An 11,503-nucleotide genomic window follows, 5' to 3' on the forward strand; every position below is an offset into this window, starting at 1 on the left:
TATACATCTTAGTACAATGATAGTATCTCAGATGCCCGCTGCTTTCGTGTAAGTCAACTTTAAAAAGTACAACAGTGAGATAATTCTAAAGAAAAAAAAAAAAAAGAAAGAAAGAAAAAAGAAAAAGAAAAAGAAAAAGACCCCTTGCTATTCTACTTGAAAACAGACGCTACCTTTCCCCCTGATTTGATTGCAGTCGGTGTGTTCCAAATGATTCCGCCTGTATTCGCTGTCGGTCGAGAGAAGCCAAGAAATTATAAAAAAAGTTTCTGATACGGAGTGCTTGAAGAAACATTCCGCATCCTAAAATCAGCCCGACTAATGTCATCGTTGGTCGCCGTACGCCTTCTCTCTATCTCTCGCACAACAGGCTTATCTATTTGGAACCTCCGCTTCAATCTGCGATATCCTGTCATTTATCTACATGTTGTCTTAATTTGGCCCGGGAGCTTACGCTTACCCTCACTTTACAACAGTCTCCCCTGACCAGCTCCGAGCGGATCATCAACCTTCGCCGCCTCCGTTCCGTTGGTCGTCGCGATTTTTTGTCGGTGAATATGTCTTACTACGAACCTCAAGGTTGGCAGGCGCCCGCTGCGCGCCAGGTATCTTGGGAGCAACCTGTTCCCCCGTCGCGTTCAGGTATGATTTGATCATAAGCCTCGGCGATGATACTCTTGCCCTACACAGTGAAGCTAATGCTCCGACTTTCAGGATCGAGCTCTGTCTCTCAACGCGACGAAGTTCCTGCCTTTTCCTCTCAGTTTGACGGTATGACCGTGTCTTCCCCATTTTGTCATATGCTCCAACGTTAGCTTGAGAAGCACAATGTGCGAAATACTGGCTATTGGTGGTTTTGGTCGGGCATTCTGATGTGGTCGCCTATCACGTCATGCTGGTTACCGTGGATTGTTATCGGCACTCTGTGTCGCCGAAGAAACAGAGTCGAACAATTGCTGACTCCCTTTCCCTAGAGGTGGATCGTGCTATCGACAACCTTGTCAAGAGCGGAAAATTGTGGTCTGCTCCCCGGAGGGACTCAATGCCCATGATGATGGGCCGTCCATTTCCCGACTACGGTATGAAACCTTAAGACTGCTTTATTGTCACCAATCGATATCTAAACATGGTTGCAGATCCCCGTGTGTCCAATACTATGTCCCAGCGTCACCACTCGATTAGCGACTTCGACGGAGCCAGGATGCACCCGAACCCCAACCTTCAGGGGTTCTATGCCTCCCAGCGTTTTCAGGGACGCCCAAATGAAGTAGAGCACATGATGCAAGCAAAGCGTCGGATGGCGGCACAGCGTGAAAGGGAGCTCCGCAACTATCACCAGGAGCAACAGTACAACCGAAGTACGTGGTAGCATTTGTCTTTGGAGCTTTTTTTCCTTTTTTTTTGGCTTCTTTCTCCAATATTCCCCATGACTTCTTCCTTTGCCCACATGTATCGGTTGCATTGTATAATACATTGGGACGTGGTTCCTTTCTTGAACATGAGTTTTAATATTCCTCTCTTTTCTCAAAGGCCTGCTTGCCGAAATGTCTGGAAACAAGTCCGATCGTTCGCTCAGTCCGGCCGCCATGAGCGAAGAAAGCCGTCGAGAACTCCTAGCTCGCCAGCATAGGGCTTTGTACGGCAACGAAAGCCCCGCCTTCTTCCCGCCTGGCAGTTTTGCGGATGACAACCCACGAGCGGAGAGCCAGGAGGGTGGAACCCCGACATCTGCCACTGGTGTCCGTGGCCCATCTCCGCGCGGTGTTGATCCTTTCGGCATGGCCCAGACCCCAGTCCAAGGTAGCACTGATAACGTTACTCAAACCGGCGCGTCTCTTCAATCTCCTTCCCGCGCAACCAGTACGTCCTCGCCGAGCTCGGGCATTAACCCTGTCTTCGGCAAGTATGACAACGCCGAGCAACCGATGACCTCGACCTCTTCACCCGGGAGAGCTGACTCGCCTTCCGCGAGGCAGGTGCATTCGAAGCCAACCAGCGGTCCCATTGGCTCCGTCGGCCCTATCGGATCTCGCCCGGTCCAGCCGGCGGGTCAAGCTCAGGCTGCCAACCCGGCACTGAACAAACGCTCCACGACACCCCTGCCGTCTCCTCTTGGTTTCGGCTTCACACCCAGTGACGCAGGCGCAACCAATGATCGTTCTGCCTCGTCGGCCTCGAACCCTTCCACCTCCGCTTCTGCGGGAACACCTGGTGTGAAAGAGTCTACTGGTGGTGTGGCGCTCGGATGGGGTAATAGCGGCAGCGTTTGGGGATCGAAGAACGGACTAGGCGTCCAAGCTTCCGTCTGGGGTTGATTTACGAACCAAATGATTTGGCTCCGATTGACGCTTGCTTCATCATTCAATATGCGTTCGCTTCTATGTCGTGGCGTTATAAGAGAGGGTTCTATTTATGATTCAAATCTTGGGAAACAGCATGGTACATATATGGGAGAAGTGGTGCAAGAATACGTTGTTTAGCGCTCCGTCATATGTGGACAGTTAATTGGTACAGGTTGGTTTACTGACTATGGAACTTGGTTGGCCTGTTGGTTACTGGAGTCGGTATTCCCCCTTGGTGTGCTTTTGGCATTTGCGAGTTCATTCATCTTTTATCTCCATGTCTGGTAACTTGGTCTCTGTGACGGTTTCCTTGCATTTGTTCCATGTTTTCACTTTTGGATATTTCATTGGCATTTACGGCCTTGTTCTTTTTCTTGGTTGGGGTTTGTATTTACGTGCTTGTGAGTGTATGTCTCGGGCTCTTGTTTCCAGCTCATTCGGGAAGGTTTCTGGTGTTACATGTCATCGTTCGGGTCTGGTTGTGAGTTTTGCCAAAGCATGCGATTCTTTAATTTGCGATAGGTATGGGCACCAAAAGGTTGAGTTTCTCTTTTTTTTTCTTCTGTCACCTTGGTTCTTCTTAACTTGGAGCATGGGCATCGGAACATAAGGGGAGCAGGGAAACATAAAAAGAGTTATCGGAGTCTGATCTGCACTTAGGTTCTGGTATGTCATTTTGGATTTTCATATCGATTTTGGTTTCCCACTGGTTTTGTCTTGTGTTCTGTTTTCATATATTTATTCTCCAATCCATTCGATCCTTCTCTTTATATGCAGGTCTGGTTTTCTAATTGGCATATCTCATGATACGAAGTCACGTCTCCCATACATTTAATCTGAGGTTCCGGCATCAAGTTATAGTAGACACAAGCGAATTTTGCTTAATTATACCAAAATCTCTGGTGTATATTCGAGAGAACATAGAGATAGCATTATGTTAGAGAAACAAAGATGAGATAAAAAAGCAATAACTTTTAAACAATAGCACACCACACATCAGCGCGATAACCGTTGTACGGAGATCATAGAGTGATGAAGCGATATATAGAGCGGAATTAAAGGTCGAATGTGAAGAGTAAAATATTCGCAAAACAAGAGAAAAAAAACGATAATAAACCCCAAACGCCTCCCTAAACCGGACTAGTATGTGACGTGAGAGGATCATTATTGGCCGTGGCAGAATCATGAGTCGTAGAATTAGGATTATGATTAGGCGCGACAGCCTCAGTATCAATCATTCTCTTCGCAGTGAACAGACCCGATACACCACGTTCCTGGTTCTTACCCAGCCAAGGTTTGCGCGCTTCGCCCAGGACCCGACGGCCAAGGAAATAGATCAGCTGACCGACGATAATAAGCACGAAGGCGATCGGATACATGAAGTGAATAGTGTAGTGGAAGACCTTGATGCCGATGATGACGCCCCAGAAGTTCATGGTCAGCATGGAGATGTTGAAGAAAGCAGCGGACGACAAGCGGAAGAGGAGCGGAGCCATGCAGTAGAAAAAGGTCAGGCAGAGGGTGTATCCGGCGAGATAACCACCGACTTGGCTGTTCCAGGTGGCGGTTCTGAACGAGGCACGGTCGAAGATGCCGGCCTGGGCGCCGTTGATGATCATGCCCCAGAAAGCCATCTGGCCCAACACTTCGTAGACGGGTGCTGTACTGACGAAGTACTCTTCACCGGTGTTGGCGAGACCGTAGAAAGTTGCGCCTAGGAGGGCGAACAGGTCACCTTTGAGTTGGTTGCCGCTGCTGATATCGCCGCCGTTGGTGCCGGTGATATGGTCGGATGCGATCAGGACGCCCATGCCGCCGATACAGACCAGGATACCCAGGACTTGCGTGATGTGATAGCGGACGCGTAAGAACAGGAACGAGATGATGACGACGACTGCAATAGCCCAGAAATTGATTAACTGTGCACTAAGCATAGTTGTGTATCGGTATGCCAGCACAATGAAATAATTGCCTTCGACGTCGCAAAACGCTAAAATAATATCTAAATCGCAAAGATTCTGATAGTTAGATACAGCTAGTTCCGTGTACAGCAACATGGAGCTTTGCTTACATTTCCAGCCGGTTTTCCACACCATTTGGGCCCAGCCCTTGATGCCGTAACGGTACATGGTGTACGGAGTGAACATGATGTTCAGCAGCACATAATTGAAGAAAGTCTGGAAAGCCGGGATTGAGGTGCCTTCGTCTGAAAGGAGTGTACTGAAAGTACTAGTAGCTGTGTTTGTGATTGCCAAGACCTGTCTGTGGTAAAATGTAAGACACTGGCCGTTAAGACCAAGGCTCGAATTAGGAAAATTCGCAACTTACCCAAGTATCAGAATTATATAGAACTCCTTTGTCGTAAAATACGCCAGGAATCCTTTCTTTTTCTTGTCGATCTGGTCCGCAGGAACCTCCTCCGAGGCAGAGTTCACTTCATGAGCATTTGCACCTACACCCGCCGAAGTATCGTCCTTCGGAAATTGGGCAAGCGAGGAGTTATCATGCGGAGTTGCGGCCGACGCTTGAACGGTGATTTGATCTTTGACGTCCGACATGATGAGATCAGCGTACTGACTGTCCGAGCAATTTTGAGAAGGCGAAATTAAACGTTATCTAGAGTGGTTCTCGACGATCGAGATAGTGGGGTATGGGTTAATAAGCGTGAATGGGAGCTTTTGAAGACCTAAACGAGCGCAAAACTCCCGGAAGTCGCTCGCCTATGGTCTCTGAATGTTTCAACTCAGAAGAAGTTGTGTAAATAAAGACGAGAGGAGAAGGAGGGGAGAAGGAAAAAAATCTCGTGGGCAATGGTCCAGGCGGCGGAAGAACTGAGCCTATCCTGATTGGGGAATTTTCGCCAGTGGCCCCATCGATTGGACGATATCCGCTCGGGAGACCTCGTGGAGGTCCTGGCCAATCATTGCCATAGCTACCCCACTGTGTAATTAGCTAATTTCAATACGAGTGGATGGAGCGGATCTGTCCGACGCCAGTCCGTCCACTATCCATCCTTGGCGGCCAATCAGCGAATGGGAAGCCTGAGAGCATGACGGGGCGGGAGAACAGAGCACACACCTTATATCCTGATGGTGCAAAACGCTCAGACCCCGATAGTTCACTATCAGAGGTACCGGTGTATCACTACTAATCCTGGTCGCGATCACAGGTGATGAGCATGCTGCAGAGCTTTATAGGCGAGGAGCTACCTAGCATCAGCAAGGGAGAAAGTGCGAAGGCTGTTCTTGCATGGATTAGTCGCTCAATCCCGTATACCATTGCTCAACGTACGCTAGGCATCATCGTAGATCACTTACCCACAAGGAAGTCAAAACATATGCTTCACCGTTCATTGTCGCTGGGCATCAGGGAACCTAGTTCATAAGATAAAACAACGTGCTATGATCTCATTCTGTCATGCTCACATGACCTTCTATTGATGCCTCAGGACATAATAATAGACTTTAAATTAAGGTGGCAATGACCTCATTGACTGCAGTCCCGCTTTTTTCTGGAAAAAGCCATAGCCTGAACCTTGAAGATATGGTCGGAAAGATTTTGAAGTTGATGGAAGGGTGTATGTATTATTGGCTATCGTCTTGACTATCATTCTGATAGCTCCTGCGGAAATGACAAAACCCTCCCCATCACCGCTTTTTTTTTCCCCCTATCCCTTAGTGGTTGTTAAGTTGGGAGGAGGGTCGTGCTGAGAAGACTTAATGTCACATTCATTAGCAGGGCACCTCTCGGTAGGGAAAGAGATACTTGACATGGTGATCGGGTGATGAGTATTGGCCATGACAGACGGTAGTAGTACTAGTAGTACTACTGATGCCTAGTGCATGCATAGATGTAAGCCACACGATCAATGATAAGCATCCACGGATACAACTACTATATGCAACGTGAGATAATATGTTTCAAAATACCTTGTTCAGACAATTCAGTTCTTCCGTGCTGAAAACCCCGATTGGGAGCTTGAGTTGCATTCAACCTTGAAGGTCCCATTTGAGGTTCCATGGGTAAAGCGGGGGGGAAGGATTTGGGTTGGGGAAGTTTCCGAAAAGAGACCTACCTAACTAGGAGGAGTCCCTGCTATTCTTAGCTGACAAGTAGAGTTCTATATAAGGCAGAACGGGAATAGCCCTTAATCAACATGGCCTAGACCTTTTGCCCTCTATTTATCCACCCCTGAGCATTGTCTGACAGGATATACATACATACATACATACACACAAGTACATCTTAATTATGCACAATATAATGATATTCAATCCTGTTGGGACTAACATATATAATGCATAACTATAATTAATTGAGGAATCATTACTGTTGCGAATCATAGGCCAAATGTACTGCACTATCAACATTTTCCCATACATGAATCATGGAGATCGCCCTCTTTCATTTCCCCTAGAGGAGTTTGCCTCATGTTTCTGCTTACCTTATTTCTAATGGTTTGTTTTTACAACCTTTTCCGAGATGATTTCTATTCTCAGGTTGTGTGAAAACCGCGGGTGCACGTCATTCCATCCACTCATTGCCTTGCAGATCCCCGTAGTTTGCCAGCTTCTCTCCTTTCTCGAAACCACTCTCTTCGATCAGTGCTTCAAACTATCCTCCTTTCACCTTAAATCGGAGGCCCCCCAGATACACTTGGCTCTTTCTTATCTCATTTACTGGTTACTTTTTTTTTTATTGTTGATTATTTGTAGAAAGTAGATCTTCCGGAGATTTTCAAGAATCTCGATACTGAACCCCACACCTGATCAGGCAAGGGTTGGGTACCTTAAATCATTTACAGCAGTTTCAGCTCTTTTGGTGTTCGTCCCTTTTCGGTCGCGTGTGCTGGTTTTGGTTTTCCATTGTTGCGCGCCGCCAACCCCAAAAGCCTTTAAAAAAGGGAAAAGAAAAAAAAAAAAAAAGAAAAAAAGGGAAAAAAAAATAGTGGCCGACCGCTACCGAGGCCGTCAGGTGGTCCCGACCCAAACTCAGGATCATCATTCATCATCCGCAGCAAAAGCAGCAAAGTGTGTGCCATCCCCATTATCACCTGTGACCTACTCGTCTTTCCGATCCGTCCATCTTTTTCATCATCCCCATCACAATTCTTTCCACCCCCATTCATACTTCTTCCATTTAATCCCGACCGCAACCCCTCGTCCAATCCGGACAAGGCAGCGGCTCACTCTTATCTCTCCCGCAACTTCGGGCCTCTCTGCGCGCCGGTGCACTCGTTCCTGAGTTGTCCCGGAGTGACGAGACGCCACCTCCCCCCTGTTGCCAGATCATGGCGTTGGAGGTGCAGCCGCCCAGCGATCGCAAACGAGTCAAGGTCTACGAACTGAGAGATAACGACTGGTTTGATAGAGGTACTGGTTTTTGTACTGGGGAGTTCCTGGACGTAAGTTTCATCGCATGGGGGATCGTCCGTCCAGCGCGACATCGGTCGTCGGGCGCAAACGCTACGGGTCGCGCTTTCTCAAACATTCATCCCGGTCGCTGACATCCCCACTCTATCTTCCTGCAGGATGAACCGCGAATATTTGTCCAATCTGAAGATGAACCCGAACGAGTACTTTTGGAGACAAAAATCTCTAAAGATGATGGGTACCAGAAACAGCAAGGTTCCATCCTCCCATCGCCCTCCGCATCGCAAACTTAAATAGGGAAGATACTAACACTCGTGCGACACTACTAGAGACCTTGATAGTATGGACGGAGCCCAATGGGACGGACATGGCATTGAGCTTCCAGGAACCTGATGGTTGCGCCGTGATTTGGTAGGGCATCGCTCGGACATTGTGACTCAGTGTCCTTTTCTCTTGGCTGACAACAATCGCGAAAGGAATTTTGTCAATGGCGTTCAGCAACATCTTACGAACCTGGCACCAGCAGGTAGACACCCGGCGTTCTTATTTCGTCTGCCATTGGCAAATTGGTTGACTCTCGTTACTGACATGGGGCTCTCCCCTAGACGATGCATTTTCCGACGATCTCGAAACCTATCAGTCGATAATGTTACCCGCTCCCGAGCTCGGAAACCTCCCCGAAATTGACCATGTTATGAGAGCAGCCAGCATGACACAAGCCGGCCGAGATGCATTGTCGAAGTTTGTTATCCGGGAAGAGTACATAACAAAGCTCATACCATTGGTCACGAGGGCAGAAGGTCTCGAGAACCTGCTGGACCTACACCGTCTCTGCAATATCATGAAATCCCTCATTCTCCTTAATGACAATACTATTATCGAGACCGTCGTTACAGATCCCATTATTCTGGGAGTTGTGGGGGCGCTGGAATGTACGTGATACGGGGTTTGTTGTATCATAGTGTGATTGCTAATGAGATCTTAGACGACCCTGAGTTTCCTACACACAAAGCCAACCATCGGCAATACCTTGCAGACCAGTCACGCTACAAAGAGGTGGTCCCGATTAAAGATGCTCTCATCCGTCGCAAAATCCGATACACCTGGCGTTTGCAATATCTAAAGGATGTGGTCTTGGCCCGGATATTAGACGACCCGACTTTCTCGGTTCTCAATTCGTTGATCTTTTTCAACCAGGTCGAAATCGTAAACCATATCCAATCAAACGGTCCTTTCCTGAAGGAAATGTTTTCGGTGTTCGATCCGAGGAATACCGATGCAAAGCGCAAGGAGGATGCAGTGCAGTTCCTCCACCAATGCGCATCCATTGCCAAAAACCTGCAAGCACCGGCGCGCGCCAATCTCTTCGCAAACTTCATCAGCCATGGCCTCTTCGCTGTGATCGCCTTCGCTATAAAGCACCCTAACCCCGCTATGCGCACGACTGGAATCGATATTTTAGTTGCACTGCTCGACCATGATCCTCTCATGATGCGGGGATACATGCTTAAGGCCGTGAATGAGAAGAAGACGCCGCTGACTGATACGTTGATTGATTTGCTTCACTTGGAGTCGGATCTCGGTGTTAAGAATCAACTCGCAGATGCAGTCAAGGTTCTACTGGACCCCCAGATTCTTTTGCAGGACACGATGGGTCGGGCTGGACCCGAACAATACTCGAAGCCACGTCCCAATATCCTCTCTGATGCTTTTGTTCAAAACCACTTTGATGAATCTGCTAAGAGGCTATTCATGCCGTTAAAACGTCTCGAGAACCGCGCCAGCCGTAAGTATTGTTGGTCTACATTAGCCTTAGTCTGCTACGCGGCTAATTCTCCTCGTTTCTTTAGTTAGCGACCTCAAGTTTCAAGAGGTGGCCTTGCATGCTCACCTTGTTGATATCCTTACTTTCTTTGTCCGTCAGCATCTGTACAGAAGTCGTGCTGTCATCCATAATGAAGCACTGGCTCCCAGAGTTGCTCAGTTACTTACAGTGCCCCAGAAGCACCTCAAGCTGAGTAAGTTGGCCTATTCGAAGTCGCATATAGAGACTAGTGTCTAACTGTTTACCTTCGGCATAGTCGCGTTGAAATTTTTCCGTACATTAATTAGCCTCCAAGACACGTTTTACCAAGCTTTGATGACCCATAACAACACGTTTGGTTTGATTCTTGACATTGTATATGAAACAATGCCACGCGATAACCTCCTTAATTCAGCTTGCCTTGAACTCTTCGAATTCATCAAACGAGAAAATATCAAACCCATAGTTCTGCACGTCGTTGAGAAGTACGGTGAAAAGCTCAAGAATATTACCTATGTCAACACATTCCAGGACTTGATTTTACGCTACGAGCAAATGCAGGGCTATGGTACAGAAGTGGAGTCCACTCTCTACTCTCAAGATGAAAGTACACCAGCTCGTCGAGTCCCGCCCAACGGACAACGTTGGCAGGGTGTTAGGGAGATGGATGCGGCAGAGGAAGAGTATTTCAACACGTCTGATGATGAGGAAGAGGTAAGACAATTGATATCCATCTTTAAGGAATATCAATCAGCATACTGAATTTTTTTTTTTGCTAGTGGCAACATGAAACTGTGGCCAGTGCAACAATGGCTCCTCAGATGCAGAACGGTTCCGCCTCACCAGTCGTTAAGCCTCTAGTCGACTATCCAGATGACGATGAGGATGATGATGCTATGGATACGAAGCCGGAGGGTAGTGAAGAGCAGAAGCAGCAACAGTCGATCCGGCAAGAAGGCACCCCAACCCCTGACGCGGCTACCGAGTCTAGCGCTGACGCACCGGCAACTCCTGTTTCATCCACCGTACAGACACCTCCGGAGCGTTTGTCAGAGAAGCGCCGGCGTGAGGAGGAGGACGATGATGAGCTGGTTAAGCTCAGCTCTGGGCCGAAACGAAGGAGCTCGACCAGTGGCAGTCCTGGAGGGGCTGGTATGCTGCGAAAGAAGAGAAGCGTGTCAATTGGATCGCTATCAACTGCTGCTGAAAAAGGAACAACGCAGAGTATCCTGGGAACCGTGACTGGCAGTACAGCACCAAAAAGGATAGCCATCAATCTTAGCTCTAAGCCATCGCCAGAGACGGACTCCACTGATTCTGGGGCAAATACCCCAAGCAGTGAGAAAGAAAACCGTGGCGACAACCACGGTGAAAGTGGTTAACAATTCTCCCGAGATAATTCTCATGCCATTCATGGATTTGGTCGCCTGAGTCGGCTTCCCCGCAAGCATCATTCTCGTTTCGAGTACTTGGAGTTCTATCTGCATTTCCCGCAAACCTCCTAGATACCAGATGAAGTATTGATTTCGTCTTTTTCATTTCTTCATTTTCCCTTTTACTGATTCACAGCATATCTTTGTACGATTCCCTCATCATTAGCTATACTTCTTCGTGCTTTTCTTTTGGCATTCTTAGATATCATGTATTAGGTTTCTAGTTGCTCTGAAGCCTGCGATTTCTGTCTTATTCTTACCTTCTCATCGTCGAAATTTTGGCCTGGTGTACAGCTACCATGTCTTGTCTGTTTCTTTCCCCAATTTTTCTTGTTTTACTTGAGTGTCCTTCCTTTAAGCACCTCATGGGTCATTTGCACTGTCAATGCGTGGCGAAAAAAAAGACAAAATGGATATGCAATCAGAAATGAGGAAGTAGCGCGCATGCTGCCGGCCTCTTGCGTCTGATGGTCGGTGTTGTTCCACCTGGGTCTTTGGCATAACTGGAGCTTTCTGTATTGTTCTTCGGTCTATCTATGGGGTTTAAGGAGC

General features: G+C 47.8%; 6 protein-coding genes across 6 annotated transcripts; 4 read left to right on the forward strand and 2 right to left on the reverse strand.

The window, feature by feature from the left end:
- Positions 1 to 443: 443 nt before the first annotated feature.
- Positions 444 to 2,422, forward strand: BDV38DRAFT_211155 (uncharacterized protein). Its single transcript, XM_032052614.1, has 5 exons — positions 444 to 642; positions 715 to 771; positions 975 to 1,079; positions 1,137 to 1,358; positions 1,531 to 2,422. The coding sequence occupies exons 1-5, from the start codon at positions 558 to 560 to the stop codon at positions 2,313 to 2,315; spliced, it is 1,254 nt and encodes a 417-aa protein (XP_031908430.1). The 5' UTR covers positions 444 to 557; the 3' UTR covers positions 2,316 to 2,422.
- BDV38DRAFT_211115 (uncharacterized protein) lies at positions 2,423 to 3,212 on the forward strand. The gene has a single exon (XM_032052613.1). It carries the CDS (start codon positions 2,530 to 2,532, stop codon positions 2,950 to 2,952), a length of 423 nt encoding a protein of 140 aa, XP_031908431.1. The 5' UTR covers positions 2,423 to 2,529; the 3' UTR covers positions 2,953 to 3,212.
- A 260-nt stretch (positions 3,213 to 3,472) lies between these two features.
- Positions 3,473 to 4,900, reverse strand: BDV38DRAFT_275132 (DUF914 domain membrane protein; the record flags this gene model as incomplete). The annotated part of the gene is made up of 3 exons (XM_032057965.1): positions 3,473 to 4,344; positions 4,414 to 4,604; positions 4,671 to 4,900. The coding sequence occupies 3 exons, from the start codon at positions 4,898 to 4,900 to the stop codon at positions 3,473 to 3,475; spliced, it is 1,293 nt and encodes a 430-aa protein (XP_031908432.1).
- Positions 4,901 to 6,688: 1,788 nt separating this feature from the next.
- On the forward strand, positions 6,689 to 7,150 carry BDV38DRAFT_211229 (uncharacterized protein). The gene has a single exon (XM_032052617.1). It carries the CDS (start codon positions 6,825 to 6,827, stop codon positions 7,062 to 7,064), a length of 240 nt encoding a protein of 79 aa, XP_031908433.1. The 5' UTR covers positions 6,689 to 6,824; the 3' UTR covers positions 7,065 to 7,150.
- Positions 7,109 to 7,489, reverse strand: BDV38DRAFT_211219 (uncharacterized protein). The gene has a single exon (XM_032052615.1). It carries the CDS (start codon positions 7,344 to 7,346, stop codon positions 7,152 to 7,154), a length of 195 nt encoding a protein of 64 aa, XP_031908434.1. The 5' UTR covers positions 7,347 to 7,489; the 3' UTR covers positions 7,109 to 7,151.
- Positions 7,490 to 11,260, forward strand: BDV38DRAFT_211220 (SMEK family protein). The gene is made up of 9 exons (XM_032052616.1): positions 7,490 to 7,746; positions 7,873 to 7,969; positions 8,044 to 8,125; positions 8,191 to 8,240; positions 8,320 to 8,646; positions 8,700 to 9,500; positions 9,565 to 9,732; positions 9,796 to 10,232; positions 10,298 to 11,260. The coding sequence occupies exons 1-9, from the start codon at positions 7,633 to 7,635 to the stop codon at positions 10,898 to 10,900; spliced, it is 2,679 nt and encodes an 892-aa protein (XP_031908435.1). The 5' UTR covers positions 7,490 to 7,632; the 3' UTR covers positions 10,901 to 11,260.
- Positions 11,261 to 11,503: the final 243 nt, after the last annotated feature.

The sequence above is a fragment of the Aspergillus pseudotamarii genome, assembly GCF_009193445.1.
Source record: "Aspergillus pseudotamarii strain CBS 117625 unplaced genomic scaffold BDV38scaffold_84, whole genome shotgun sequence".
Lineage (NCBI taxonomy): Eukaryota > Fungi > Ascomycota > Eurotiomycetes > Eurotiales > Aspergillaceae > Aspergillus > Aspergillus pseudotamarii.

Coding starts and splice junctions, on each gene's coding strand:
- BDV38DRAFT_211155 (XM_032052614.1), top strand. CDS start 558: ATGTCTTACTACGAACCTCAAGGTTGGCAGGCGCCCGCTGCGCGCCAG. Junction 772..974: donor CTTTTCCTCTCAGTTTGACG/GTATGACCGTGT, acceptor CCCTTTCCCTAG/AGGTGGATCGTGCTATCGAC. Junction 1,359..1,530: donor GGAGCAACAGTACAACCGAA/GTACGTGGTAGC, acceptor CTTTTCTCAAAG/GCCTGCTTGCCGAAATGTCT.
- BDV38DRAFT_211115 (XM_032052613.1), top strand. CDS start 2,530: ATGGAACTTGGTTGGCCTGTTGGTTACTGGAGTCGGTATTCCCCCTTG.
- BDV38DRAFT_211229 (XM_032052617.1), top strand. CDS start 6,825: ATGATTTCTATTCTCAGGTTGTGTGAAAACCGCGGGTGCACGTCATTC.
- BDV38DRAFT_211219 (XM_032052615.1), bottom strand. CDS start 7,346: ATGATGATCCTGAGTTTGGGTCGGGACCACCTGACGGCCTCGGTAGCG.
- BDV38DRAFT_211220 (XM_032052616.1), top strand. CDS start 7,633: ATGGCGTTGGAGGTGCAGCCGCCCAGCGATCGCAAACGAGTCAAGGTC. Junction 7,747..7,872: donor GTACTGGGGAGTTCCTGGAC/GTAAGTTTCATC, acceptor ATCTTCCTGCAG/GATGAACCGCGAATATTTGT. Junction 10,233..10,297: donor CGTCTGATGATGAGGAAGAG/GTAAGACAATTG, acceptor TTTTTTTGCTAG/TGGCAACATGAAACTGTGGC.